Source organism: Bubalus bubalis, chromosome 4 (assembly GCF_019923935.1).
Source record: "Bubalus bubalis isolate 160015118507 breed Murrah chromosome 4, NDDB_SH_1, whole genome shotgun sequence".
Taxonomy (NCBI): Eukaryota; Metazoa; Chordata; class Mammalia; order Artiodactyla; family Bovidae; genus Bubalus; species Bubalus bubalis.
In genome coordinates, this window is record NC_059160.1 from 3,240,297 (window position 1) to 3,266,809 (window position 26,513).

Here is a 26,513-nt window from a genome sequence, read left to right on the forward strand (position 1 = left end):
GCAGAGGTGGGCGGCGGGGCAGGGCTGGCTGGGCAGTGTGGGATCAGGGACCGCTGTGACCCGGGGGTCACGCTGCAACAGTCTTGTCTCTTCTGTTAGTTGAAGCCGTCCAAGGCCCACCCAGATTCCAGAGGAAGGGGACACCCGTTCACCTGTGGGTGGGAGGAGGTTGCCACATTTGTGGCCGTTTTAAAACCACACATCCCTCAATCCCATCACTGCCCAGACAGGGAAAACCTCACCTCCTTCCTGTCTGGGAACAGGATCTCCATTCAAGCCTGAAACCTCGGGCCTGCCGCTTTGCCCCTTTCCATCACCCCCATTCCACTCCCATTGCCTTTACAGAACTTTCACTGTTGATTTGGAACAGTTCAAAGCTATGAAATAACAAAGGACAGTTACCCTCGCACGTGTGCAGTGCAGCCTTCCACGTCCCTGAAGCCCCCTGGGTGTCGCCTCTCGGTCCTGTCCTGGTGTTTGTTTTGGCTCCGGGCCATGTGGTCCTAGATGTTAGGATGCCAGTCCATAGCCCTCAGCTGCTTTCCCCAAATCCGGAAGTCTGAAAATCAAAGTCAGTTCAGTTCAGTTGTTCAGTCATGTCCAACTCTTTGCGACCCCACGGACTGCAGCACACCAGGCTTCCCTGTCCATCACCAACTCCCAGAGTTTACTCAAACCCATGTCAGTTGAGTCGGTGATGCCATCCAACCCTCTCATCCTTTGTTGTCCCCTCCTCCTCCCGCCTTCAATCTTTCCCAGCATCAGGGTTTTTTAAAATGTGTCAGTTCTTCACATCAGGTGGCCAAAGTATCGGAGCTTCAGCTTCAACATCAGTCCTTCCAATGAATATTCAGGACTGATCTCCTTTAGGATGCACTAGTTGGATCTTCTTGCAGTCCAAGGGACTCTCAAGAGTCTTCTCCAACACCACAGTTCAAAAGCATCCATTCTTCGGCACTCAGCTTTCTTTATAGTCCAACTCTCACATTCATACATGACTACTGGAAAAACCACAGCTTTGACTAGACGGACCTTTGTTGACAAAGTAATGTCTCTGCTTCTTAATATGGTGTCTAGGTTGGTCATAACTTTTCTTCCCATGAGCAAGCGTCTTTTAATTTTGTGGCTGCAGTCACCACCTGCAGTGATTTTGGAGCCCAAGAAAATAAAGTCTGCCAGTGTTTCCACTGTTTCCCCATCTATTTGCCATGAAGTGACAGGACCGGATGCCATGATCTTAGTTTTCTGAATGTTGAACTTTAAGTTAACTTTTTCAGTCTCCTCTTTCACTTTCATCAGGAGACTCTTTAGTTCTTCTTCACTTTCTCCCATAAGGGTGGTGTCATCTGCATATCTGAGGTTATTGATATTTCTCCCAACAATCTTGATTCCAGCTTGTACTTCATCTAGCCCAGCATTTCATGTGATATACTCCACATATAAGTTAAATAAGCAGGGTGACAATATACAGCCTTGATGTACTCCTTTCCCAATTTGGAACCAGTCTGTTGTTCCATGTCCAGTTCTAACTGTTGCTTCTTGACCTGCATACAGATTTATCAGGAGGCAGGTCAGGTGGTCTGATATTCCCATCTCTTGAAGGATTTTCCACAGTTTGTTGTGATCCACACAGTCAAAGGCTTTGGTATAGTCAATAAAGCAGAAGTAGATGTTTTTCTGGAAGTTTCATGCTTTTTCAGTGATCCAGAGGATGTTGACAATTTGACCTCTTGTTCCTCTGCCTCTTGTAAATCCAGCTTGAACATCTGGAAGTTCATGGTTCACGTACTATTGAAGCTTGGCTTGGAGAATTTTGATCATTACTTTATTAGCGTGTGAGGTGAGTGCAATTGTGCGGTAGTTTGAGCATTCTTTGGCATTGTCTTTCTTTGGGATTGGAAGGAAAACTGACCTTTTCCAGTCCTGTGGCCACTGCTGAGTTTTCCAAATTTGCTGGCATACTGAGTGCAGCACTTTCACAGCATCATCTTTTAGGATTTGAAATAGATCAGGTGGAATTCCATCACCTCCACTAGTTTTGTTTGTAGTGATGCTTCCTAAGGCCCACTTGACTTCGCATTCCAGGATGTCTGGCTCTAGGTGGGTGATCACACCATTGTGGTTATCTGGGTCGTGAAGATCAAAAATTCATTTGGTAGCAAAACCAGACCCAGACCAGTGGGAGGCTGTTGACAGTTTTTATCCTTGTTCGTGTGACTATTCACACGAAGTCTGCAAGAGGATTACCCATTCAAAGGCAAGATCAGTTGTTATGTAAGGTGGAATATGCAGTGTTTATAACTTCCATATTAAAAAACTCCCGAATTCCAGAACCACCCGGACCCAGGGGTTTCAGGCGGAGGACCTGGCCCTGTCTCGCTGGGTCGTGTCTGTGTCTGGGCTGTGTACACGGCACCCGCTGTGTGACTTTACGACGGCCTGCCCTTCCACTCGGCACCGTGTTGGCATTTCAGGTTGTAGCTGGTTCCTTTTGCTGTTGCGTGGCGTTTTGTCTGTGAACATTCCATTCTTTTTTAAAAATTTCATTCATTTTGCCTGTGCCAGGGGGCACATGGCACATGCGGGACCTTTGATCTTGGTTGTGACTGAAGGGGTCTTTAGTCAAGGCTTGCAGGATCAGCTCCCTGACCAGGGATCAAACCGGTGACCCTTGCACCGGAAGCAGATTCTTAGCCACAGGGCCGCCAGGGAAGTCCCCGTTCCACTGGATCTCTTCTGCTGCTTGGACATCTGTGTACCTCCTGCTCACGGGGGCATAGTTTCCCCAGCGGTGACTGCCTTGGGGTGATCCCCCTGGAGTGACTCCCCTGAAAGTTGCTGCCCGTCGGGCCTGAGGGTTAGGTGACTCCGGGGTTTTGCACAGTGATTGGACCGATTCACTTTCCACCGGCAGCGAGCAGCCGTGCCTCCCTCGTATGAGCCTGCCGTCACTTGTGGGAGTCTGGCTTCCTCACTTTTGCCAGTCTTTGGGTGTAAATTGGTATCTCACTGTGGTTTGGATTTGCATTTCTCCGATTGCTAGTGATGTCGAGCATCTTTAAATTTGTTTTAGGGCCAGATATCTTCCAGTTTGTGGCTTGTCTCGTCATTAATTTTTAAAATCGTATTCTTTGTAAAATTCTTCTAGTTAATATCAAAATGATACACTTTTTCCCTTTAAGATCATGATTTATGTCTTAGGAAATCCTTATCTGCCTCAGATCATAAACAGTAGTTCTGTACAATTCCTTCTAAAATAGGTTTTCCCTTTCATACTACCAGCCTTAATTCCCTGGAATTGTTTTTTGTGTTCAGTGTGAGACAGGGATCAAGTGTCATTTGGTCTAGGGTTTCCCTGGTGAGTCAGCAGGTGAAGAATCTGCCTGCCAAGGCTGGAGACACAGGAAATACGGGTTTGATCCCTGGGTCCGGAAGATCCCCTGAAGAAGGAAATGGCAACCTCCTCTAGTGTTTTTTGCCTGGAAAATTTCATGGACAGCGGAGCCTGGCGGTCTGCAGCCCATGGGGTCTCAAGTCGGACACGACTTAGTGACTTAACAACAACAACAGATAGACGGCCCCGGGCCCACCTGTGGAATGCTCCTCTCTCCCAGCGGCAGCTCGGCCACCTGTCGTTTTCCTGTGCTCGTGGGTCTGATTCTGGTTTCTATCCTGGCTGTAGCTTGCTCCGTGTCAATCCCCTCCAGTTACCGTGGACTCGGACGAGCGCTCACGTCTCCTGCAAGCTGTCCCCCTCACCCTGCCTGGCTGTGCTGGTCTGTCTGTCTTCCTTGTGGATTACAGACTGTCTTGCCAGTTCTGTGACGGACCCTTTTGGGACCCAGACAGATAAGGCAGTGATTCTTATGTCAGTTAGAGGAGAACGGCTAAACCTTTCCATGTTGGCTTTTCCTATCAACGAATATGGTTGGATCATCTTTGTTTCTGCCAATAGTTCAGTTCAGTTCAGTCGCTCAGTTGTGTCCGACTCTTTGCGACCCCATGAATCGCAGCACGCCAGGCCTCCCTGTCCATCACCAACTCCTGGAGTTCACTCAAACTCACGTCCATCAAGTCGGTGATGTCATCCAGCCATCTCATCCTCTGTCGTCCCCTTCTCCTCCTGCCCCCAATCCCTCCCAGCATCAGAGTCTTTTCCAATGAGTCAACTCTTCACATCAGCCAGCCAAAGTATTGGAGTTTCTGCTTTAGCATCAGTCCTTCCGAAGAACATCCAGGACTGATCTCTTTTAGGATGGACTGGTTGGATCTCCTTGCAGTCCAAGGGACTCTCAAGCGTCTTCTCCAACACCACAGTTCAAAAGCATCAATTCTTCGGTGCTCAGCTTTCTTCACAGTCCAATTATTACATCCATACATGACCACTGGAAAAACCATAGCCTTGACTAGATGGACCTTTGTTGGCAAAGTAATGTCTCTACTTTTGATCTAGGTTGGTCATAACTTTCCTTCCAAGGAGTAAGCGTCTTTTCATTTCATGGCTGCAGTCACCATCTGCACTGATTCTGGAGCCCAAAAAAATAAAGTCTGACACTGTTTCCACTGTTTCCCCATCTATTTCCCATGAAGTGATGGGACCAGATGCCATGATCTTCGTTTTCTGAATGTTGAGCTTTAAGCCAACTCTCCACTTTCACTTTCATCAAGAGGCTTTTTAGTCCCTCTTCACTTTCTGCTATAAGGGTGGTGTCATCTGCATATCTGAGGTTATTGATATTTCTCCCGGCAATCTTGATTCCAGCTTCTGCTTCTTCCAGCTCTGCGTTTCTCATGATGTACCCTGCATATAAATTAAATAAGCAGGGTGACAATATACAGTCTTGACGTACTCCTTTTCCTATTTGGAACCAGTCTGTTGTTCCATGTCCAGTTCTAACTGTTGCTTCCTGACCTGCATACAGGTTTGTCAAGAGGCAGGTCAGGTGGTCTGGTATTCCCATAATAGTAGTTTATCTTTTTATTCTCTTTGTTTATAAAGGGCTTCTGTATCTTTTATTAGACTAGTACTTAAGTGCGGTCTATATTTGTTCTATTGTAAATGACATTTTAAAAATTGTGTTTTATGAGACTTGTGTTTTAGTATAGGAAATGAGCTAGATTTTTCTTTTTCTTTTTTTAGGCATCCTTTGAGATTAAAAAAAAATTTTTGTTTTTAAACTTTGACCACACCACGTGGCATGCCGGATCTTAGTTCCCCAACCAGGGATTGAACCCACACCACCTGCGCTGGAAGTGCAGAGTCTTAGCTGCTGGACCACCAGGGAAGTCCAGATGTTTTTTTCTCGCTCTTTAGCTACCTTGCTATGTGCTCTGGTGCATTCTGACGAGTTGTCTGCAGAGCCTGTGGAGTTTTCTGTGTCGTTCGTCGTATGATCTGTGAGTAACGATGTGACATCTTCATTCACTCGTCCATTTGCATGGCGCTGACCAGGCCTCCAGGACGACTTGGAAGTGGACGTGGTGGCGCCCCTATTGAGTGATGTTTGCTATTGTTTTATCATCTGAGGGAAGTGTCCGTCTCGCCATTGTTTGATAGCATCTGTGTTAGGAGTCATTGCAATATTTTACTGACTCTTTTCCTCTATTTACTGAGATGCAAATATGCTTTTTATAAAAAAGTTTATGTTAGCACATTTTCAAATGTTAAAGTCTTAAGTCCAACTTGGTTTTGATACATTGTTTTATTTTTAATACATTATTAGATTTCGTTTTCTGTTTTATTTTTAATAATTATTAGATTTCATTTTCTGTTTTATTTTTAATAATTATTAGATTTCGTTTTCTGTTTTATTTTTAATAATTATTAGGTTTCGTTTTCGTTGCCTTTTTAAAGGGTTATTACATTTTGTTCATGAGTGGTGTGGCCTGTATTTTTTCTTTCCAGTGCTCTCCTTGTCTGATTTCTGTCTTATTTTTTTATAGTTTTGTTTGTTTATTTTTGGCTGTGCTGGGTCTTCGTTGCTTTTCTCTAGTTGTGGAGAACAGGGCCTCTCCTCGTTGCGGTGACGGGCTCCTCCTTGCGGGGGCTCCGCCTTGCGGGGGCTGCTCCTTAGGGGCACAGGCTCTAGGGTGTGAGAGCTCAGCAGTTGTGGCTCCCAGGCTCTAGAGCTCAGGCTCGGGAGTTGGTGGTTCACCCTCTTAGTTGCTCCACGTAGGGTCTTAGTTGCGGCATGTAGGGTCTTCCTGGGCCAGGGTTCACTCTCCTGTCTCCTGCATTGGCAGGAGGATTCTTAACCCCTGAGCCAGGGAAGCCCTCTCCTTGTCTGATGCTGGTGTCAAGGTAATGGTAACCTCACAGCATGGGATCTTTCACAGCTTCTGTAACGAATGACCACAAGCATGGTGTCTGGAGACAACCTGGATTTATCCTTGCTCAGTTCGCTGGGTTAGGAGTCCGGCACAGTCTCACTGGGAAGAAACCGGGTTGTAGCAGGCTATGCTCCTTTCTAGACGCTCCGGGGGGTACTCTCCACCCGGCTCCTCCAGCAGCCAGAGGCGCCTCCACCGCAGGTTTGGGCCCCCTCCCTGTCTGCGCAGCGGCAGCGCGGCATCCCTGTGCCTTTCTCTCACTGTCTTCTCTTCCGCTCCTCAGGGCCCTGTGGTCACATTGGGCCCACCTGGATGGTCTCCCTGTTTCAAGGTCAGCCTATCAGCAGCCCGACCCTTCGCCACGTAGCATGACCCACTCACGGGTTCTGGGCCTCTGGACTGGGCCTCATTTGGGGAGGTGAAGCATTATTTTGCCCACCACGCAAAGCCACAGACAAAGATTTACGTGAGTGCCAAGTAACAGCAGGAGGTCCCCTCCTCACCTGTCCCCTAGGATCGCCACTGGGGCCTACGTCTCCTGCCCAGAGGCTTCCTGGGTCTCCTGCTTCTTTGGAACCTCCCGGATTGCCTGTGGGCTGCTCGCAAGCTGCAGTGACTGAAGAGGCCCCGGCAGCGCCCCTGGGCTCAGCAGCCTGCAGGCTGGGTTGGGTTTGCGCGTTTGTTAACAGTCTCATCTTTACTGCCCACAGCAGTCTCGGGCTGACCTGCCTGGGGCCGCAGGACATGTGAGTGACCCTCGGCAGGTGCCGGGGCCGTGTCACCCTGATCACCCTGGAGGCCGTCGCTCAGCTCAGAGCCAGGCAGGGCGGGGCACTCACCAGTTCTTTTTTTCCCCCCAATTTTTTAAAATCAGAGGATAATTACTTTACAATACCGTGATGGTTTTTGCCGTGTATCAACATGAACCGGCATTAGGTGTATATGTGTCCCTCCCTCCTGAACCGCCCCGCCCCCTGCCCACCCCATCCTCCAGGTTGCCACAGAGCGCCGGCTTTGGGTCCCCACGTCGTACATCGAGCTCCCACTGGCGGTCTGTTTTACTCGTGGTAGTGTGTAGGTTTCAGTGCTGTTCTTCCAAATCTTCCCATCCTCTCCTTCCCTCCAAATCTTCCCATCCTCTCCTTCCCCCGCTGTGTCTAAAATGCCTGCGTCTCCTTTGCTGCCCTGCAACTGCACATACCCTGAAGAAAACCAGAGTTGAAAAAGACGCGTACCGCAACGTGCATGGCAGCCCCGTTTACAACAGCCAGGACACGGACGCAACCTGGATGTCCGTCACCCGATGAATGGATAAGGAAGTTGTGCATATACACAGTGGGATGTTACTCCCACTCCCATCACCCGATGAATGGATAAGGAAGTTGTGCATATACACAGTGGGATGTTACTCAGCTATAAAAAGGAGTGCGTTTGAGTCACTAGTTCTTTGAAATGCATTTGGACCTGAGTCTTTGTCGTGGGGGAGCTTTGGCCGTTTTCCTAGGACGGGACACAAGAGTGGCCTGTCTGGCTCTGGCAGGGAAGAGTGAGGCCGGACTGACTCCACGTTGGCCCCGATGGTGGAGGGAAGCCCCGCTGCACTGCTGGAGGCATGGAGCCCCTGGGCCGTCCTGCCTGACGCCCAGCTCCCGGGTCTCACCACCAATCTCAAGCCAAAAGAAGAGTCCAGAAACCTCCGTGTGGTCTCCCAGAGCAGGGCTGTCACCTGGGTGTGATTCTGCCCCCAGTGGGTGTCTGCCGAGGTCTGGAGTCGTTTGTGTTTGGGGCGGCTCAGGGGTGGGTGACCACCTGGCCTGGGAGTGCTGCTTCACACCCTTAGTGCCCGGGCCGGCCCCCAGCCGCAAGTTATCCACCCCTACCCGGAGTGTCCGGCTGCTGCCCACGGTGCGGGGGCCCAGCCGGATGCTGAAGGCCCTGCCTCTCTGCCTTTCTCCCCCGAAACGTAACACAGCGAGGAGCGTGGGAAGATCTGACTGCTGGCTTCTTGTTCAGCCAGCGAGGCTACACATTGTTCAGCCAGTGCTGGAAATAAAACAAAACCCAGGAGCAACAGCGGTCCCTGACAAAACGCTCCACAAGATCCCATCAGAGCCGGGGCCACCGCTGTGTTTTCACTGAGGGTGTGTGCTGGTCTCTTTCGCAACGTTCAGTTGGCAGTGTAAACAGCCGGCCTGGCCTGAGCGGGAACTCGTGTTTTCACCGTCACCGTAGGTCGGAACATGGCTCCCAGCTCTGTCAAAGCTTCTGCTCCCCGCTCTCGGCTCATCTCCTCTGACTCAGTTCATCACTTAGTTTTAAGAAAATCCTTCTTACAATGCCTTTTTCTTTTTTTTGGCTGCACTGCTTGCCAGATCTTAGTTTTCTGACCAGGGATCGAACCTGTGCTCTGGGGAAGTATAGAGTCCTAACCCACTGGATTGCAAGGGAAGCTCCACGATGCCTTTTAAAATAATTTCTTTCCTTTAGGATAATCTCATGCAAGATAAAACTATACTCTTTATAGGGTGAATCCTTAACTCTTTTTTTCCTTTTTAATTATTGAGGTGGCATTCACATCACGTCGTAGAATGAGCCGTTTCAAAGTGGACGCCTCCGTGGCATTTGGTACATTCAGGGTATTGTGCAACCACCCCTCTGTCTAGTCCCCAGATATTTCTATCACCCCAGGGACACCCACACCCACCAGCAGTCCCCACGCCCGTCCCTGGCAGCCCTGTTTGGTTTCTATTATTACGGATTTACGTGTTCTGGACAGTTCATGCACGTGAAATTGTAGTGTGTGCTTCTGAGATGGGCTTCCTTCCCTGAGCGTGTTTCTGAGGTTGTCAATTCTTCATGTCTCTCTGTGTCTGAGTTCATCATATGGATGGACCGCATCTAGTTTCTAGTGTTTTGTTTTTTTTTTGGACCACATCTTGTTTAGATAGGATGCATCAGTCCATGGGCATGTGGGTTTCCACTTCCTGGCTCTTGTAAATCGTCGTCAGCTGCACCAAAGATCACGTACAAGATTTTGTGTGGATATATGTTTTCATGTAGTTTATATTTCACCTCCGAGTAGAATTTGGGGTCAGGTGTCAATTACATGTTTAACTTTCTGAGGAATCCATCCTTGACTCTTAGGTGAAAGTGCTTATCTTGACAAGAATGCGTCTCAGCTCACAGCTTCTGTAGCCCGGGGTCAGAGTGGCGGCTGGGAGCTGTGAGAAGCCTTCCTGGAGGTAGTGGGGCCTGGTACGACTTCAGCCTTCCAGAAGGTTCTGTCCGGCATGGACACAACAAGCTGTTTCACGGGATAACTCGATATTGTGGATGCTGAATTTGACCCTGGGATAGGTGCTTCGTTCACACACGAAGTTAGGAGAGGGCGTCCCTGAGCCAGAGTTATCCCCTATCAGGAAGCTTTACAGTAAATAATAAAAATGGGAGTGAGAGTAGAAGGCAGCTTTGGGATCTTGGCCGTTTCTTTATTCATTTCTTCATCCTTCCTGTTTGTTTATGTATTCATCTTCCTTATTCAAACTGTAAAATTTATAACATAAAGGCTGTCGTTCAACTGTTTTTCTGTGTACAGGTCCGTGGCATTAAGTCCACTCACACTGTTGTATGACCATCAGCCCGTCCGTCTCCAGGACGTGTTCATCTTGCACAGCTGAGACCCCGTCCCGCTTAAACGCTAGCCGCCACCCCCCCCCCCCCCCCCCCGGCCCCGACACCTGCCGTCTGCTCTGTCTCCGTGAGCTTGGCCACTCTGGCCACCCCGTGTCCCTGGGCTCACACGGCATCTGTGCTTTTGTGTCTGGTCCCTCTCGCTCAGCACTCTGTCCTCAGGTTCCTCTGTCTCGTACCCATGCCGGGACCCCCTCCTTTTTAAGGTCTCCTCAATCCTTGTGCCTCATGAGGCCGGCAGTTTCCTGACGAGTGCCGGGCGTGTTGGCCTCACTTGATGGTCTGGTGATGTAGCTGGACCTGTGAGGATGTGATGAAGCTAAGCACGGTCAGGAGGTCCTCCTGGACTCGGGTGGGTCCCGATCCAGCAACTGGTGTCCTTTTAAGAGGGGAATCTGGACACACGACCCACGACATGACGTGAGGCAGAGGTGTCTGCAGGCCGAGGACTGCTGGCAGGCACCGGACGCCAGGTCGGCACCAAGGGACCGGTCATCCCTCTGAGCCCCTGGGCGGAACCAACGTTGCTGACCCTTGACTTTGGACTTCCAGTCTCCGCACAGAGAGGGTTGGTGTTTTCTGAGCCCCAGGCTGTGGGCCGGCCGTCCCGACACGCCTGCGTCCCGAGGCCGCGGCCATCTGGGCCCTCCTGCCTTCTCCACGCTCCGTGCTGGGAAGGCGGCTGCCCTCCACCATCTGACCCCACACCCCGGCCTCCTGGGGCCTTCCTGTCTCACCTTTCGCCAGCCCAGCTCTGTCCCCTGCCCACTGAGGGCCCCCGGCTCCACGGGCACTGAGACGCGTGGGGCTGAGTGAGCCCAGGGTCTAGACTGTGGACGACGGCTGCCCCATGACCAGAGCCGGGCTCGTGGACGGGCCCTTCCCTCCATGAAGACCTACGAGGCCCCCTTGCCTGCGGTCTCTGGGGTTTGTGGGCGGTGCCCACTGGTGGGTGCCCCGGCCCCGCGGCACTTCTCCTCTGTCTCTTCTCTGTGACCGCGAGGGGACCCGGCTGAGCTAGTGAAAGCCCTGCGCCTCCCGGCTGGGAGGCCCTGGTTCCGGCCTTGTTTGCAGCTGCGGACAAAGGGCCTGCAGTTCAGGCCCGGGGAGTCCCGCGGGAGCTCCCTGGTCTCCCAAACGAAACAGGCTTCTGAGTGATCGACCGGACGGCTGCTCAGGCAGGAGCAGGTGAAAGGCCCCTGAACATCAGTGACATTCCTGACCAGAGCTTCTGCAAACAGTCAAGATCATCCAAACAAGGAAAGTCTGAGAAACCGTCACAGCCGGAGGAGCAAGGGGATGGGACACCTACACGTCTTGTGCGGTCCTGGGATGCCGAGGACAGGAGGCGAAACCGAAGAAAGGACGGGGGAGTGTGGGCTCCGGTGAACAATGTCCATCTCACTTCATTCAAATACACACCCCACACAGTGTGATAATAAAGTTAACTGTGGGAGTAACTGGGTCCTGAACATTCACTGGAAGGACTGACGATGAAGCTGAAACTCCAGTACTTTGGCCACCTGATGCAAAGAGCCAACTCAATGGAAAAGACCCTGATGCTGGGAAAGATTGAGGGCAGGAGGAGAAGGGGACGACAGAGGATGAGATGGCTGGAGGGCATCACCGACTCGATGGACGTGAGTTTGAGCAAGCTCCGGGAGGTGGTGATGGACAGGGAGGCCTGGCGTGCTGCAGTCCATGGGGTCGCAGAGAGTCGGACTCGACTGAGCTCCTGAATAACAGGACACTGGATGCTCGGTATACAGGACCTCTCTGCACTGTCTGCACAATTTTTCTGTAAACTAAAGCTACTCTAAAAGTTTTCCTTGAAATTTAAAAACAAACTAAAAAAGTTTTTGATTTAAAAACAAATTCAGCAACCCAGACAGAATCCCTGTCAGCACTGAAGTTTTTGCTCCCCATGCTAGTGGCTCTCTGGACTTGCGTGTAAACATATGTGTTGTGTGAAGAGTGACTTGCTTTTGCCCCCTAACTTCATGTTGTCTGGGTCTGCCCTGACTCCCGTGGAAGGGGATGTTACCCAGTGGGTGTGGCTGAGCTGAGCTGCAGGGTGAGGACAGCCATCCTTTTATTTCGTGGCTCCCTGTTGGTGGACAGTCGGGTTTGTGCTCCTGGAGACTCAGAAATCCAACCCAGATGATGTAAACTCAGGGCAAACTCATTGTCTCCAGGACCTGGTTGTCCAGGACGGTCCATGGTCTTGAAAGAAATTAATGGTGAGATTAACAGTAAGGTGCGTATTTTACTTGACAGCACCTTTGACATGAGTTAATATTCAGTGCTGTTTTCTGGTCATAACCTGGCTCCTTGGTCCTGGACGTTCCTTTGTGCTCTGCCCTCCTGGGCTCCCTGTGGGAGGGTCTGAGCCCTGGACCCCTGGGAGGGAGAGGGCAGGACAGCCCAGAGCATGCCCAGATGGCCTGAGCTTTTGAGCTTAAAACCAGCATGACCGTTGAATCTCGGACCAGAATCCATCTGTGTGTGGTTTAAGATTAAAAGGATGTTTCATAACAAGTGCTACAAGGAAAGAATATCCTATGTCTCGTATTATTACATTGGGCCTTTGCAAAAAAAAAAAAAAGAGAGCGAGAAAAGAAACACCCGCAGAAAAATAGCTTGGATGGAAAAATGAAGTCTCTGAAGCTGTTGGTGCCAATGTCAGTCTTGGGGTTAAAGAGATGCCGCTGGACAAGGTCTTTCCCTTCCCCCCTCCGCTGCCCCCTCCCACCTTCCCCCGAATGTTTGTCCAGCGGCCTCTGAGTGCCGGGGACCACTGTAGAAGTGACAGGTGCAGCAGGAACAAGACCTACAGGTTCTTGGTCCTCACGACTTCACTGGGGGAGAGACGGACGTGAACAAATAAATCAGGCCGCGGCCGCTCCTGTACAGGAATTAAAGTGGGGGTGTGGCAGAGTGTGTGGGGGGGGGTGTGGAAGGCCGCTCTCATGGGGGTCGTGCCGCTGAGTCCGGATGGCCCAGGGAGCAGCTACCAGCGACAAGGACGCCGTGTTCCAGGCAGAAGATGCAGCGCACAAGGGCCCTGGTGCAGGGGGGTGTCTTTAAGACAAGGGAGGGTGGCGAGGATGGACCACGTATGGACCATAAGGACCATAAGATATGTGGACCACTGGTGGTCCAGTGGTTAGGACTCCATGCTTCCACTGCCAGCAGCCTGGGTTCAATCCCTAGTCGGGGAACTAAGATCCCGAAAGCAGAGCAGCACAGCCGAAAAGAAAAAAAGTCAGCCTTTCCAGGTTATCGTGAGGACCAGGTGGAGCCGTCATGGGGCGTTCACTGCCTGACCTACTAGGCGGTGGGTGTTATTACTGGGGGAGCCAGGGGCCCCTCCACCAAGTGTGAGTTCTCAGGTGTGAGACTTGACTTCCCAGGGTCTCAGTTTTTCTCGCCTGTCAAATGGGGTAATGCCGGCTTCTCTTAGGATCCCTGGGAGTCTCAGGTTTGCACCCGAACGTGTTGGGACTTCTGCGGCAGTTACGTTTCTCTGCTGTCTGGACAGGTTTTGTGACTCAGGGTTCCCCAAAAGTGGCTTCTGGCTCCTGGGTGTCTGAGGAAACCCATCCCAGGTGCAGAAGCTCCCATGCTTTGCTTGCCTGTCCTTCTGAGGGCTCCCGGCAAGCTGTGTTTGGTGGCGGCTGTGCCGGGTCCAGAGGGACAGGGTGGCCTCCAGGGCTTGTCACCTCACCACGTCCTCTCGGGGGTCGTGAGGCTTCCCAGACTCGGGCCGGAAGGTGGTCCCTGGCCCCTGACCGTCCGGGGGCACAGCCCAGCTCCAGCTCTGGGAGGGTGGGGCCCGCCAGGGGCTCAGAGCTTGCCCAGATGCCCCAGGGAACCGGGGCGGGGGTGCTCACGGAGGGCACAGGCTGCACCCACATTGTGGGGCATCCGTCTGGGCTGCCGGGACGCAGAGCCGAGCTGAGTCACAGGGATGAGAATTTGGCCAGGTGTTTCTCGGGCCCCAGAGCACGTGGTGTGGGGGGTGGATGGGAGCAGGTGGAGGTCCCTGAGCATTGTGGCTGCACCTCAGGGCTGCCCTGGAGGTGATGGAGCTGCCCTTTGGCCATCGTGGCCGGAGCCAGTCCCTGGGGCAGCCGCTGGACAGCCCGCCTGATTCTGGGCTGGGAACCTGGGGCGTTGCTCAGCCTGGTGACCCAAACCCTCCGCTGTCTCTGGCCGCCAAGTCCTGAGGACCTCCCTTCATGAGTGGTCATTTGTGTTGGCTGAGAGGCCGTGTTCTCCTGTGTGTCTTTCTAAAGCAACACATGGTGAGCTCCTGGATGCTGGGCTTCCCAGGTGGCACCCGTGGTAAAGAACCCGCCTGCCAGTGCCAGAGACATAAGAGACACGGGTTCAATCCCTGGGTCGAGAAGATCCCCTGGACAGGGGCATGGCAACCCACTCCAGTATTCTTGCCTGGAGAATCCCACGGACAGAGGAGCCTGGCAGGCTACAGTCCATGGGGTTGCAAAGAGTCAGACACGAGTGAAGTGACTGAGCACGCACGGGTGTGTTTAGATGAGCAGGACACAGCCAGGAGGAGAGAGGCCGTCAGCACAGCAGAGGTCAAGGCCGTACCTGGGCGGGGACCGTGCTGGACGCCGTGGGCTCTGAGCTGGGCTGGGGGGTGGGTGGGCGGCTGGAGCAGGTGCAGAGAGAGGAGAGAGCAGGGAGAACGGGGTCTCGGCGTCCCCCCATGTCTGGAGGAAAGTGTGTGAGGCCAGAGTCTCCGGCAGTGAGGGCTGGGTTGTGTGGTGAGCGTTGAGATGCCCTGTTGAGCTGGGGGGGCGGTTCCCCTGGGGGCTTCTGAGCTTGATGGGCGTGACGGGAGCTGTGCTTTCAGAAGCCGAGTGTTGGGGAGGAGGGAAGCAGTCCCTGGGATGCGGGGTCAAGGTCGTGGTCACGAGTGGGCAGGGGCCTGGGGCTCGGGGGTGCCGGGCGAGGGGACCGGGCAGGCGGGCTTCTGAATGACCCCCACCTTCTGTCTCTCAGACGGCATCCACAGCGTGGTGGCGCTCTGCACCCTGCGGGTCACGGTCATCACGGACGACATGCTGACCAACAGCATCACCGTGCGCCTGGAGAACATGTCTCAGGAGCGGTTCCTGTCCCCGCTACTGTCGCGCTTCGTGGAGGGCGTGGCCGCCGTGCTGTCCACCACCAAGGACGCCGTCTTCGTCTTCAACATCCAGAACGACACGGACGTGAGCGCCAACATCCTGAACGTGACCTTCTCGGCCTTGCTGCCCGGCGGCGTCCGGGACAAGTTCTTCCCGTCGGAGGACCTGCAGGAGCAGATCTACCTGAACCGGACGCTGCTGACGGCCGTGTCCACGCAGCGCGTGCTGCCCTTCGACGACAACATCTGCCTGCGGGAGCCGTGCGAGAACTACATGAAGTGCGTGTCGGTGCTCAAGTTCGACAGCTCGGCGCCCTTCATCAGCTCCCCCACCGTGCTCTTCCGGCCCATCCACCCGGTGAACGGGCTGCGGTGCCGCTGCCCGCCCGGCTTCACCGGCGACTACTGCGAGACCGAGATCGACCTGTGCTACTCCGGCCCCTGCGGCGCCCACGGCCGCTGCCGCAGCCGCGAGGGCGGCTACACGTGCGAGTGCCAGGAGGACTTCACAGGTAGGGCCCACTTCTCCCGGGGGCTCGGGGGCGCGGGGAGGCCCCGGTCACCGGTGCCTCACACCGGGCTTCCAGCGCACAGGTCAGAGTGCCCGCAAGTTTCCTCCGTCCACTCCCTTCCTGAGGGACGTGGCCAAAGGGTGGCCCCCGGGCCCCCGGGTGTTGGCTCTGTTTCCTGACCACAGCTCCGGGGTCTCCACTGACCCCGTGCCATTTAAGCCACCCTCTTAAGCGTCTGCCTGCAATGCGCGAGACCTGGGTTCCATCCCTGGGTCGGGAAGATCCCCTCTGGAGAAGGAAATGGCACCCCACTCCAGTATTCTTGCCTGGAAAATCCCATGGAAGGAGGAGCCTGGTAGACTACAGTCCATAGGGTCTCAAAGAGTCGGACTGAGCGACTTCATTTTCACTTTTCGCTTTCTTTGGAAGGACAGTAGGAGGAAGCTTGGGCAACCAGAGCCCACTGAAAATCTACCCAGATGAAATGACATGTGTTTTGTTTAAGTGGCTTCGTTTTCTTTTAAAGATTTTTTTTTGATGTGGACCATTTTTAGTCTCTGTTGAGTTTGTTACAATATTGCCTCTGTTTTATGTTTTGCCTTTTTTGGCCACATGGCACATAGGATCTTAGCTGCAGCCCCCACCCCCCGCCACCCGACCACAATTAGCTGCCCCTCCCCCGACCACAAAGGTCAAACCCACATCCCCTGCCTTGGAAGGCGGTGGTCTTAACCACTGGACCACAAGGGAAGTCCCAAAGTGGCTTTGAATTTAAAGTAGTTCATTCCTGATTTCGAGTTTAATTGGTTATAGTGAAACAGCATAGGAACTTCCCTGGTGGTCCAGTGGGTAAGACTCGGAGCTCCCAGGGCAGGGAGCCAGGTTTGACCCCTGGTCAGGGAACTAGGTCCCACGTGCTGCAACTGAAGATCCTTCGGGCTGCAGTAAAGATCCAAATAAACAAATATTTAAAAATTAAAATAGCGTAACTGGGATAGAAATAGTGAGCCACTAATTGTTGGGATCTGGAAAGATGACGTTGGTTTTCTCATGCCTCGTTGTAGCTGTAGAAATTACTCATCTTCCCTGCCTCCAAGATACGCTTCGCTTGAGACATCCTGATCTGTCACCAAAATGAGTCTTTCTAAAGGCAGCCGATGGTTGTTTTTAAAAACAAAAATCCCACCGAAAGCAGCCCAGAAACACACACTCTTGCTGTGGCCACATAGAATCCAGTCGCCCGTTCGAGAAACAAGTGTTCTGAGGCAGATGGTGACCGTCTGTCTTTCTGGAAAGTTCTCTGAGGTCAGGTGGGACCTGACTCGGCCCGGAGGAGGCTCTGAGAGTCTCCTGTGGACCGTGTCCTCGGTGGGCGTGTTTGCTGTAGACAGTGGGGAGACCGTTTCTGCGCGCGTGGGGCGTGGCCTGGATGGAGCCCAGGCCGGGGCTTACGGGCATAGCAGGTGTTCCTGGAGCAGGACAAGCGTGAGCCTGGGGTGGGGACTCTGGGGGCAGGAGGCGGGCAGGCCGTGCTCTGCACCGAAGAGGAGGAAACGCTGCTGGAGGAGGTGGTGTCTGGCAGCCTGGGGAGCTGGTGTGCGCCCCGGCCTGCTGCGTCTGAGCCCAGCCTGGTTATAATCTGCTGGCACCTCTGTGGCAAGAAGGGCTCGACTGCCCGCCGTGGCGCCCCTCAGCCGTCTGTGTCTGTCTGTCCGTCCATCTGTCACGTCCGGCCCTGCCCATCTCTTCTCCATGGTCTCCCAATTGTTAACTGTAAATTCCTGGCTGCCCTGGGATCTAGTGATGAGCAGGGAAGGTAAAGGGGACCCCGGGGCCCGAGCCCACGCCTGAGTCATCAGGGCTGTCGTCGTGCCCAGGAGCCGTGCCGTGGACACACGGGTGGGAGTCCACCCCTTCCTCCCCCTCCCACTTGGCCTGTTCAGAAGTCCCTGCCCAGTTGTGCCAGCCATGGTCAGCCCTCCGCACAGTGGGGAAATGTTCCCCGCCTCCCCGCCAAGCTGGGTGTCTCTGCCTCCCTCCCCACTACATGGCCTAGATGGGGAGTGGGTCCATAATGACTCCTGCTTCCAGCGGAGAAGCCGTGGCCCCAGGCCCCTGGGACAGAGCCTGGTGCCCTCCAGAGGGTCAGCCAGTGAGCAGTCATTTGCTCGCTCAATGAGCATTAGTTGAGTGCCTGCTGTATGCCGGCCAGCGCAGGCATCACACCCGCCCCGCCCAGTGGGGTGGGCCACCCAAGGTTGCCATGCAATCAGCCGTCTCCCTGGTGGAGACGTGTGACGGTAGGGGCCACGTGGGGGACACCCCAAACACCCCCAGACTCTGGCGGCTTCATCTTGAAGCTGGCCAGCGTGGGGGGTGCTCTGTCCTGATTGAGCAGACCAGCGTGGCCTCGTAGCCGCAGCCACAGACCTGGGCTCCAGAAATTCCAAACGTGAGCTTGGGGCCACGTCTGGGCAGGGTAAGCAGAGGCACTGGGGACCCGTGGACCCTGGGTCCTCTCCACAGAGGCATCAGCCTGTTGGTGGGAAGGACTTCCAGACTTCTCAAGTTCCGTTTTCATCACCAGAGTCATTTCCAGAGAAATTATGCCCAGGAATGACCCCGCGTGTCATCGCCGCTGAAAGGTCCCGATGGGCAGGGGCCTCATCTGAACGTCCTCGGTACTGAGGAGTCGTACGCGTTTCCCTCCGAGATAAGGCTGAGTCAGACTGATTACTCCTCCTGCGTCCGCCTTCCTCTCTTTCTTCCTCTCTCCCTTTGAAGCCCTGCTCTCTTGCTGGAGGTAATTGAGCCCATTTGTTCCTGGTGAAAGCCGTGCTGTCGTCGCCAGCGTTTTATTACTGGCTCCCGGGTAAGCCGAGCTCGGGCCTGGCGGGAGGGAAGCTGGAAGGGGCCCAGGACCGCAGGACGGCCCTGGCTTCCTGTGTTGCTGGACGGGAGATGAGCTGGGTGAAGGAAGGTATCAGTTAATTTCAGGAAAAGCTCATGAATTTGATGCTGGAAAAATACCCCGACGGCTCCCTGGTGTTTGTTCCGTCCCTTTTGGCCTCAAGGAAGTTCCAGGGCCCCCGGAGCGAGGGCTCCCTGTCCTTATAGGGAGGAGGCATCTCTCCTTGTCATAGCTCTGCGTGGGGGCCTGGCTGGGGTCTTCAGGGGCCCCGCTCTGGAGGGAACGGGCACAGAGGACTGCAGGCATTGAGGTCAGCCTGGGGACCTCGCATGCCGGTTTCCTGGATCGCGGTCCCTGACCGCTCCGGCCTGTGAAGAGCGTGGCTTTGACATGGATTTTGGTTAAACTCCCCACGCATGTGGCCCATCCCTCCTGCCTCCTCTCCTCCACACCTGCCATCTCTCTGTCATTGCTGCCCTTGGGTTCCAGCCCAGTGCTGTCCCTGCTCTGGGGAGGTTCCAGGAGGTCCCTGGCTTCCTGGAACAGTGACTGTTGATCTCCCTGGAAACTCCCTCTGTTTACGTGTTGGTTGATCTGCTCTCATTTGGGGTGTGAGCCACGTATTTCCATGACCCTCAGGAGGGCGGCGACCTGCAGATGGGACTCGGTGGGCCCTTCTGTGTGCTCTCCTGTTCCAGACGAGTCTACCCCATTACCCTGATCCTCCCAGCAGCTCCGTGTCCCCAGTCGGAAACTGGAGAGCCTGTGTTGCAGGACATTCAAGTGTCTCGTCTAGAGGTTCTCTGTGGGGGAGACTCTGCCCCCAGGGGACACGTGACAACATCCCAGGATGGTTTGGTTGTCTTGGGGGTTGGGGTGCCCGTGGCTGGAGGCCAGGCGTGCTCCCAGTGCACTCCAGGGCATGGGGCGTCTCCCACAGAGAACGGTCCTCCCCGGAGTGTTCGTGGTGGCGGCAACAGGCCTGCTCTAGAGCCGGGTGAGGGTGAGGCAGGATTTGAAGCTGGTGCTCTGGCTTCTGAGCTCAGGCTCATCCACCCTGTGGACCCCTTGAGGGCGAGATGGCCGGGTTCACCTGTGTACTGAGTTCTTTTTCTTGCTTCATTGACATCACAACATCTGTTAAGAAGCACCTTTTGCATGCAGGGCACTAAAGGTTCCAAGTGAAGTGCGAAGGGTCTCTGAGCGGTGGCAGCGGGAGAATCACGCTGTGTCCCCGTTCCCGAGGTCAGTCCGGTTGCTCAGTCATGTCCGACTCTTTGCAACCCCATGAACTGCAGCATGCCAGGCCTCCCTATCCATCACCAACTCCTGGAGTTCACTCAAACTCTTGTCCATTGAGTCGGTGATGCCATCCAGCCATCTCATCCTCTGTCGTCCCCTTCTCCTCCTGCCCTCAATCTTTCCCAGCATCAGGGTCTTTTCCAACGAGTCAGCTCTCCGCATCAGGTGGCCAAAGTATTGGAGTTTCAGCTTCAGCATCAGTCCTTCCAATGAACACCCAGGACTGATCTCCTTTAGGATGGACTGGTTGGATCTCCTTGCTGTCCAAGGGACTCAAGAGTCTTACTCAGCACCGCAGTTCAGAAGCATCAGTGGGAGGCGAACTCCTCCGGCCCAGGCGGACTTGCCACTGGGCGGGCCCAGGGCGCGCCTCGGGCTGTGACTCTGAGCCTGGGTCCTACGGCCCCTTGGTGTGTCGTGTCCGTAATTAAACAGCCTGATCGCTCCTCGCTGCCGTGGGGGAGACCGTGTCCACCCAGGCTCTGCTCTACAAGGCCTGCCACAGCCCCGTGAGGTGGGGACAGCTGTCACCTGGTTCAGGGACACCCAGAGGCAGAGCTTGGTGGGGGGCGGGCGGACCTGGGGATCTCTTTCCTGAGCACCGGTTTCAGTGCCCGACCCAGCCTCCCCACCTGGCCTCCCCACCCTGGCTTCTCATTTCAGCCTGTTCAGGGCTCACAGTGGGTGCCCCCTGCCCAACCCCATGCTTCATAGTTAACCTGAAGCCAAGCCTCCCGGCCCTGCCCCTGTGATCTGCTCTTCACGGGTGCCTGGGGCGGGGGTGGGTGCCCAGAGGGTCACATGACCACTTGTGCTGGGTCGCTTTGGTGCAGAGCTCCAGCCTCCCCCACAGCCTTGGACGCTGACCTCAGCCCAGCACACTGCCCCTTGCCGGCCTTCTAGAAGCAAGACTGGCTCCTCTCACCAGGGCAGGTGGGAGCTTTGAGGTCAGCTGGGAAGGAGGGCTTTCCCAGACCGCTCAGCCACATGCATGTCGGGGGACGAGGGGAGCCCTGAGCCTCTGTGTTTAGACCCCGGGCCGCTCCTCTGGGTTCAGAGGGTTCAGCGAATAGTCCTGCTCTGTGCGTGAAGCGCCCGGCTCTCCCTGGGCTCCCAACATCCACACTGCTGGACCCTGTGTCATCAAAGGTGTGCCCCAGTGGACTTAGCCTGGATTGGGGATCAGAGGGTCAGGGGCCACTTAGGACGGTCTCTGTGGTGCTGGGTTTGAGCTTTGTGCTAACTACCCCTGGGTGGGATGTCCCAGTTGTCCTATGGGGGCCCTTCTGGGACTCTGACTGTCCCTCAGAGTGACCTCCCCCAGGCTGGGGGCCTGGACTGTCCCCCAGGGTGACCTCTCCAGGGCCAGGGTATTTTGTGTAGGTTCAAGGCCACAGAAACTTTTAATATAAAAATTGAATCATCTTTTCTGTTCATGGGGAAAACACTGAAGTCAATTCTGGCGCTTCTCTGATTCTGCTGTGAAAAATGACACTTACCCCACCTCTGAGTGTTCTCTTGGCATCTCTCATCACCATAACGGTATCTCCACACTCCCGGGACGCGCTGACCCTGTGCCCTCCTATTAGACGGAAAGCGCTTCGTGCGTCTGAGCTGTGCGCTCCTCCTGTGGGGTGACGGTCACGTGACACAAGAGAAATAAGTTTGCTGCATTGACTGCCGTTTACTGGATTAAAGCTCATTTGGAAGAGTTCGCCGTCAAGTCGAATTTGGTCCTTAAACCCGAGCGTTAATTATCATTCGAAATGAAAATCATTATCTGGCCTATAATTAAAATCTCAAATAAAGCAGAGGCAGAATCCTTTCTTAGGAAGATGTACTTTCCAGATACTCAGGATTACTCCAGTTTTCTCTCTTTGTAGCATCTACAGCTTCCTGGTTGGGGATAGCGGGCATTTCTCGAGTGCGTTATCGTAAAGCTGGGGAATTATTGCACTTCTGGGAGACTTTGTTTTCCATTAAAATCATATTCGAGGCATTGCGGGGAGGATAAATTTGGCCAGAGAGCTCCTTTTCTCTTCCATGGAATTCTTTTCCCCAAAGCTGGGACTTTTGGCACACAGCATTAGCATCTTCCTCGCCACTCGGGTGTCCACGCACAGCCAGATGGTTTCTGGGGAGAAGGATGGTCCTCGGGGTCCTGTTGGCTCCCTGGGCCTGCTGCCACAGGGCCACACCCTGGGTGGTTTAAAGTAACAGAAATGTATTCCTTCTGGAGGCTGGAAGTCCAAAATCAAGGAGTTGGCGGGGACTTGCTCCGGGGGACAGTCCTTCCTGCAGCTTCTTAGCTTCTGGTGGCCCAAGTGGTCCTTGGCTTACAGCTCCATCTCTGTCTTCATATGGCCTCCCCCACCCCACCCTGGGGGGCTCTGTCCCCATGTCCAGATTTCCCTCATCTTAAAAGGACACCAGTCATTGGACTGATGCTGAAGTTCCAATACTCTGGCTACCTGATGGGAAGAGCCAACTCATTAGAAAAGACCCTGGTGCTGGGAAAGATTGAGGGCAGGAGGAGAAGGGGACGACAGAGGATGAGATGGTTGCATGGCATCACTGACTCAGTGGACAGGAGTTTGAGCAAGCTCTGAGAGTTGGCGATACACAGGGAAGCCTGGTGTGCTGCAGTCCAGGGGGTTGGACACGACTGAGTGACTAAAGTGAATTGAACTGAGTCATGAGACCAGGGCCTTCATCAATATCCAGTATAATCTCACTTTAACTTGATCATCCCCTGGAGAAGGAAATGGCAACCCTCTCTAGTATTCTAGCCAGGGAAATCCCATGGACAGAGGAGCCTGGTGTACAGTCCATGGGGTCACAAAAAGTCAGACACGACTGAGCAATTAAATAACAACAACTTGATTCCATCTACAAGAACCTGTTTGAAGACTAATTCCCGAGACCAGGGATTAGGACTTACACATAAGGTCTGGGGAGTGGGGGGGTGCTCTTCCACCGGCCTCAGGGCTTCTGGGGGTTGGTTTGATGGCCACTTCTTGTCAACCTGCTTGTCCAGCAGCTGCTGGGCCAGAGGACACTCAGACAGGCCTCTGTGGTTTACTTTCTTTTTAGACACCTGAACACAAGCGTTCCCCACGTCCACCCAGCCAGCGTCTAGGGCGGTCGGTGAGCTGGGCGCAGGGCCTGAGTTGTTGAGAAAGAGAGGTCGGTACTGAAGTGTCCGACCGCAGTGAGCGAAGCGGCCTGAGGACGTGCGGGCGGAGCCTCCCTGGGCCGTCCCGCCTGCTGTCCTGGGGGAGACAGGGCTCCTTGGCCGGGCCCTGCCAGGGTCTTCCCCGCATACGTGCAGGCCGTATCGGGTGCTTCTGCGGAAAGACCTGGAGGGCGGGCTCCACGGGAGCAAGGGCCGGGCTTGCCTCCCCCCAGCTCGTGTCCTGCAGCCGCTGTGATAAAGTCCCACACACGAGGGGCTTAAACCGCACGGGTTTATTCTCAGAGCTCCTGGGGGCCCTGGGGAGCCCCCTCCGGGTCCGGCTTCTGGGCGCTGCCTGCTCTGCGTGACTGGTGACGCTTCCTCCCCTCACCCCAGCCTCTGCCTCTGTTGTCTCCGCTTCCCCGCTGACCCCCGACCCCCAGGACCCTGGTCATTACCTCGGGCCCCTGGGGATCCAGCTGGCCTCCCAGTGTCGAGTCTCAGGGCCCCTATCCAACCCACACCCGCCCAGTGCCTTTCGTGGGGTGAGGGCACGTGCCCACAGGCTCCAGCGGGTAGGGTGGGAGCCTCTGGGGCTCTGTACTCCACCACCCGCGGCCGGACCCTGGCGTTTACTTGGTGCTTGTGTGGGGATGCGTACGCGAGGCCTTTGCCGTGGGCACTGACGTGGGGGGTGGAGGGTCCCCTCTGTTTCCCTGGAGGCACCACACGGACTGAGGGCCGCCCACGAGAATTGCTGGGAGTCCAGTCTGAGCCCCTGACCCAAGAGCGGCCACCCCGGACGTCCCCACAGAGAGCAGTCTCTGCTCACACAGTTGCCCGTCGCCCACCCCTGAGCCCTTCCCCTGGTGTGGACAGACTGACGTCTGCCCGGGCCAGGGGCCTGCGGGGCTGGGGTGACGGGGTGACTTCTCTGCTGGGTGGCCGGGCGCAGCTGAGGAGGCCGTGTGTGTCAGCCAGGGTGGCGCGGCTGTCCCGACTGCAGGCAGCGACTGAAGAACGTGAGTTCTTGTCTCGGGACGTGGCTCTGTCCGCAGACACTGTCCCCGCTCCTCCTGGCACCATGCAGGAAGGGGAACCTGAACCGCCGGCGGCTCAGCCGCTGCTCCGTGCCGTGATTAAGGTTTCAGTGAGCATTCCGGCCGAGTCTGGACACGTTGCTCTTCCAGAGTTGGCACGCTTTCCCCATATACTGATAACGTGCTGGGCATGCCCCTTTCCGGCTTGGCCCCCACAGCTGCGGGTTGTCTGTCCACCGACAGGATCTTTCCCGTGGTCACTGGGGACCCCCAGCCCGGCCTCCAGGCCTCTCCCCTCACCCCTACACAGCAGCCTGGGGCCAAGCCCTGCACCTCCGTCTTCCCCATTGCACGGGGTCTCTGCCACCCCTCCTGCACAAGCCCATCCTCTCTGAGAGACCTTCCGGGCCCACCTGTGCCCCCGCCCTCAGAGGTGCCCATGTCATTAGAACTGAACTGCAGGCCTGCGTCTAAGATGCTGTCCTGGGGCTGGTCCTCAGGACGTTGCAGGACAGATTCCCTGGCCACAGGCTGGCCATCCCTGGGGCTCCAAAGCGGGGACCTCTGGTCTCTGGAGAGAGGCCTGCAGAGGCCCAGGAGGGCACAGGGGAGCCCTGGGCAGCCCTACCCTCAGCCCACAGGGTAGCATGAACCTGCCTCCCAGCAGGCCCCAGGGGATGTTGGCGGGGACCAGTCTGCCTGGGGTGGGACCCTCTACCCGGCTGTACCTCATCCTGGGCCCCCAGTGTCCTTCTGAGCCCACACCCCTGGCTGGGGAGGACCCTGACTTTGCTGTCGGGGGTGGAAGCACCTTGGTGAGGAGCCAGGATGGGGTTCTGTGTGCTCAGGCCCTGGTGGTCAGCTCAGTGGCACCTCCGCTGGTCACCAGGCGCACCTTGCCTCAGGCCCTGCGTGTTCATTTGGCACCTCCTGCGTCCTTAGTGGCTGCCCGCCGGGCACCACGAGGGTCTGGGGGACATGGGGCACTCTCTCTTCCGCAGCCCTGTGTCTGCTGAGGTTTCTGGAGATGCTGAAAGGTGTCAGGAGTGCTGCTTTCTCCTGGGACTGTGCCCAGGAGGAAACTTCTGCTGAGTCAGGCTGGCCTCTGTGGTGTGTTTAGGATTTATTGTGGTTTCCCGTGGCTGCAGGACTTGAAGACCAGACGGGGCGGCCCGACACATCAAAATTCATCCTTTCACGGATCCGGAAGCCAGCACTCTGAATCAGGGTGTGGGCTGGGCCGCCTCCCTCTGCAGGCGCTGGGGGCCCGGGGTGGGTCTGTTTGCCTCTTTTAGCTGCGGTGGGCTCGGGCTCCCTGGGCTTGTAGCCACAGTGGCCTCTGCCCCATTCTCACATGGGCTGCAAACCCCAGGTGCTTATTTTAATCCCGTCTCGCGCCATGTGACGTGATATTCACTTGTCTGCCCCGTGGGGTGATGGTCACAGGTGCCGGGGGTCAGGATGTGGACACATCTCTCAGGAGCCACCGTTTAGCTGACCTCAGGGTTGGCTATTTTCTGTTCCCCCCACCCCCTAGAGGACATCAGGGGGTAGGGAGAGCACCCGTTTTCTGAACGGAGGGTCCCCAAGTGTGGCTGCGGGCCGGGCCATCCCTGAACCAGGAGGTTGGAAAGCTCAGTGACTTTTCAGGTTCTCCGGGTTCCAGCCCCTCGGGTGTGTAGGTGACTCTTGACTCACAGCCAGGAGCTGTGGATGAGTTGGAATCGTTTTTCTTTGCTGCTGGAATGCATTTTTTAATTTATATTTTAAAAAATGGGTGTGCCGGGGTTCTGGGAATTTGCTTCAGAGACAGTAGTGAAGTCAGCCCAAGGCCCGGCCCGGGACAGGCCTGCCGTGGTCTGGGCTTCCGGTTTCCGGCCTCTGGGAGGCCTTTCCCTGCTGCCTTGCCCCCTGGGGGAGGAGGCTCGGGGGCCGGGCCAGGAGATGAGACAGTCCAGCAGCCCTGTAACTCAGAGTGGGCGGGGAGAGGCTGGAAGGGCGGGGAGCAGGGCTTTGGGGCGCGAGGGGTTGACAGCGAGCACCTCCAGTGTCAGGAAGCCAGGTCATAGCAGGTGTCACGTGACAGCCCCGCGTGCCAGGTGTGCAGCTCAGAGCTTCACGGAATCAACTCATCTCACCTGCACCCTGGCCTCCGAGGGGCCTGGATTGTTCTGGGGCCAGAGACAGAGCTCCCGCCTTCGGTGGCGGGGGGGTTCCAGCCAGGGAAACTGAGGCAGTGGTCAGGAGCCTGCTCGGGACATCTGTCCACCGCAGCGGCCTGTGGGGGCTGGCTGGGAGGAAGGCAGGGTGGATGGGCTGATTTTCTCAGGGTTTAACCTTTGCAGGACCTGCCCTTGCCTCCGCTCCCGCTGCTGAAGCTGCCCGCGTGAGCAGG

The 26,513-nt window shown here is 55.4% G+C and overlaps 1 protein-coding gene across 2 annotated transcripts in view; it reads left to right on the forward strand.

Moving 5' to 3' along the window:
- The window catches only part of CELSR1 (cadherin EGF LAG seven-pass G-type receptor 1), a 146,317-nt gene that overhangs the window by 38,801 nt on the left and 81,003 nt on the right, over positions 1-26,513 (forward strand). For both annotated transcript variants that reach the window (XM_025282673.3, XM_044940747.2), the window contains exon 2: positions 15,052-15,690. In XM_025282673.3, coding sequence (XP_025138458.3) covers positions 15,052-15,690 — 639 coding nt within the window. The remainder of the gene's footprint in view (positions 1-15,051; positions 15,691-26,513) is intronic.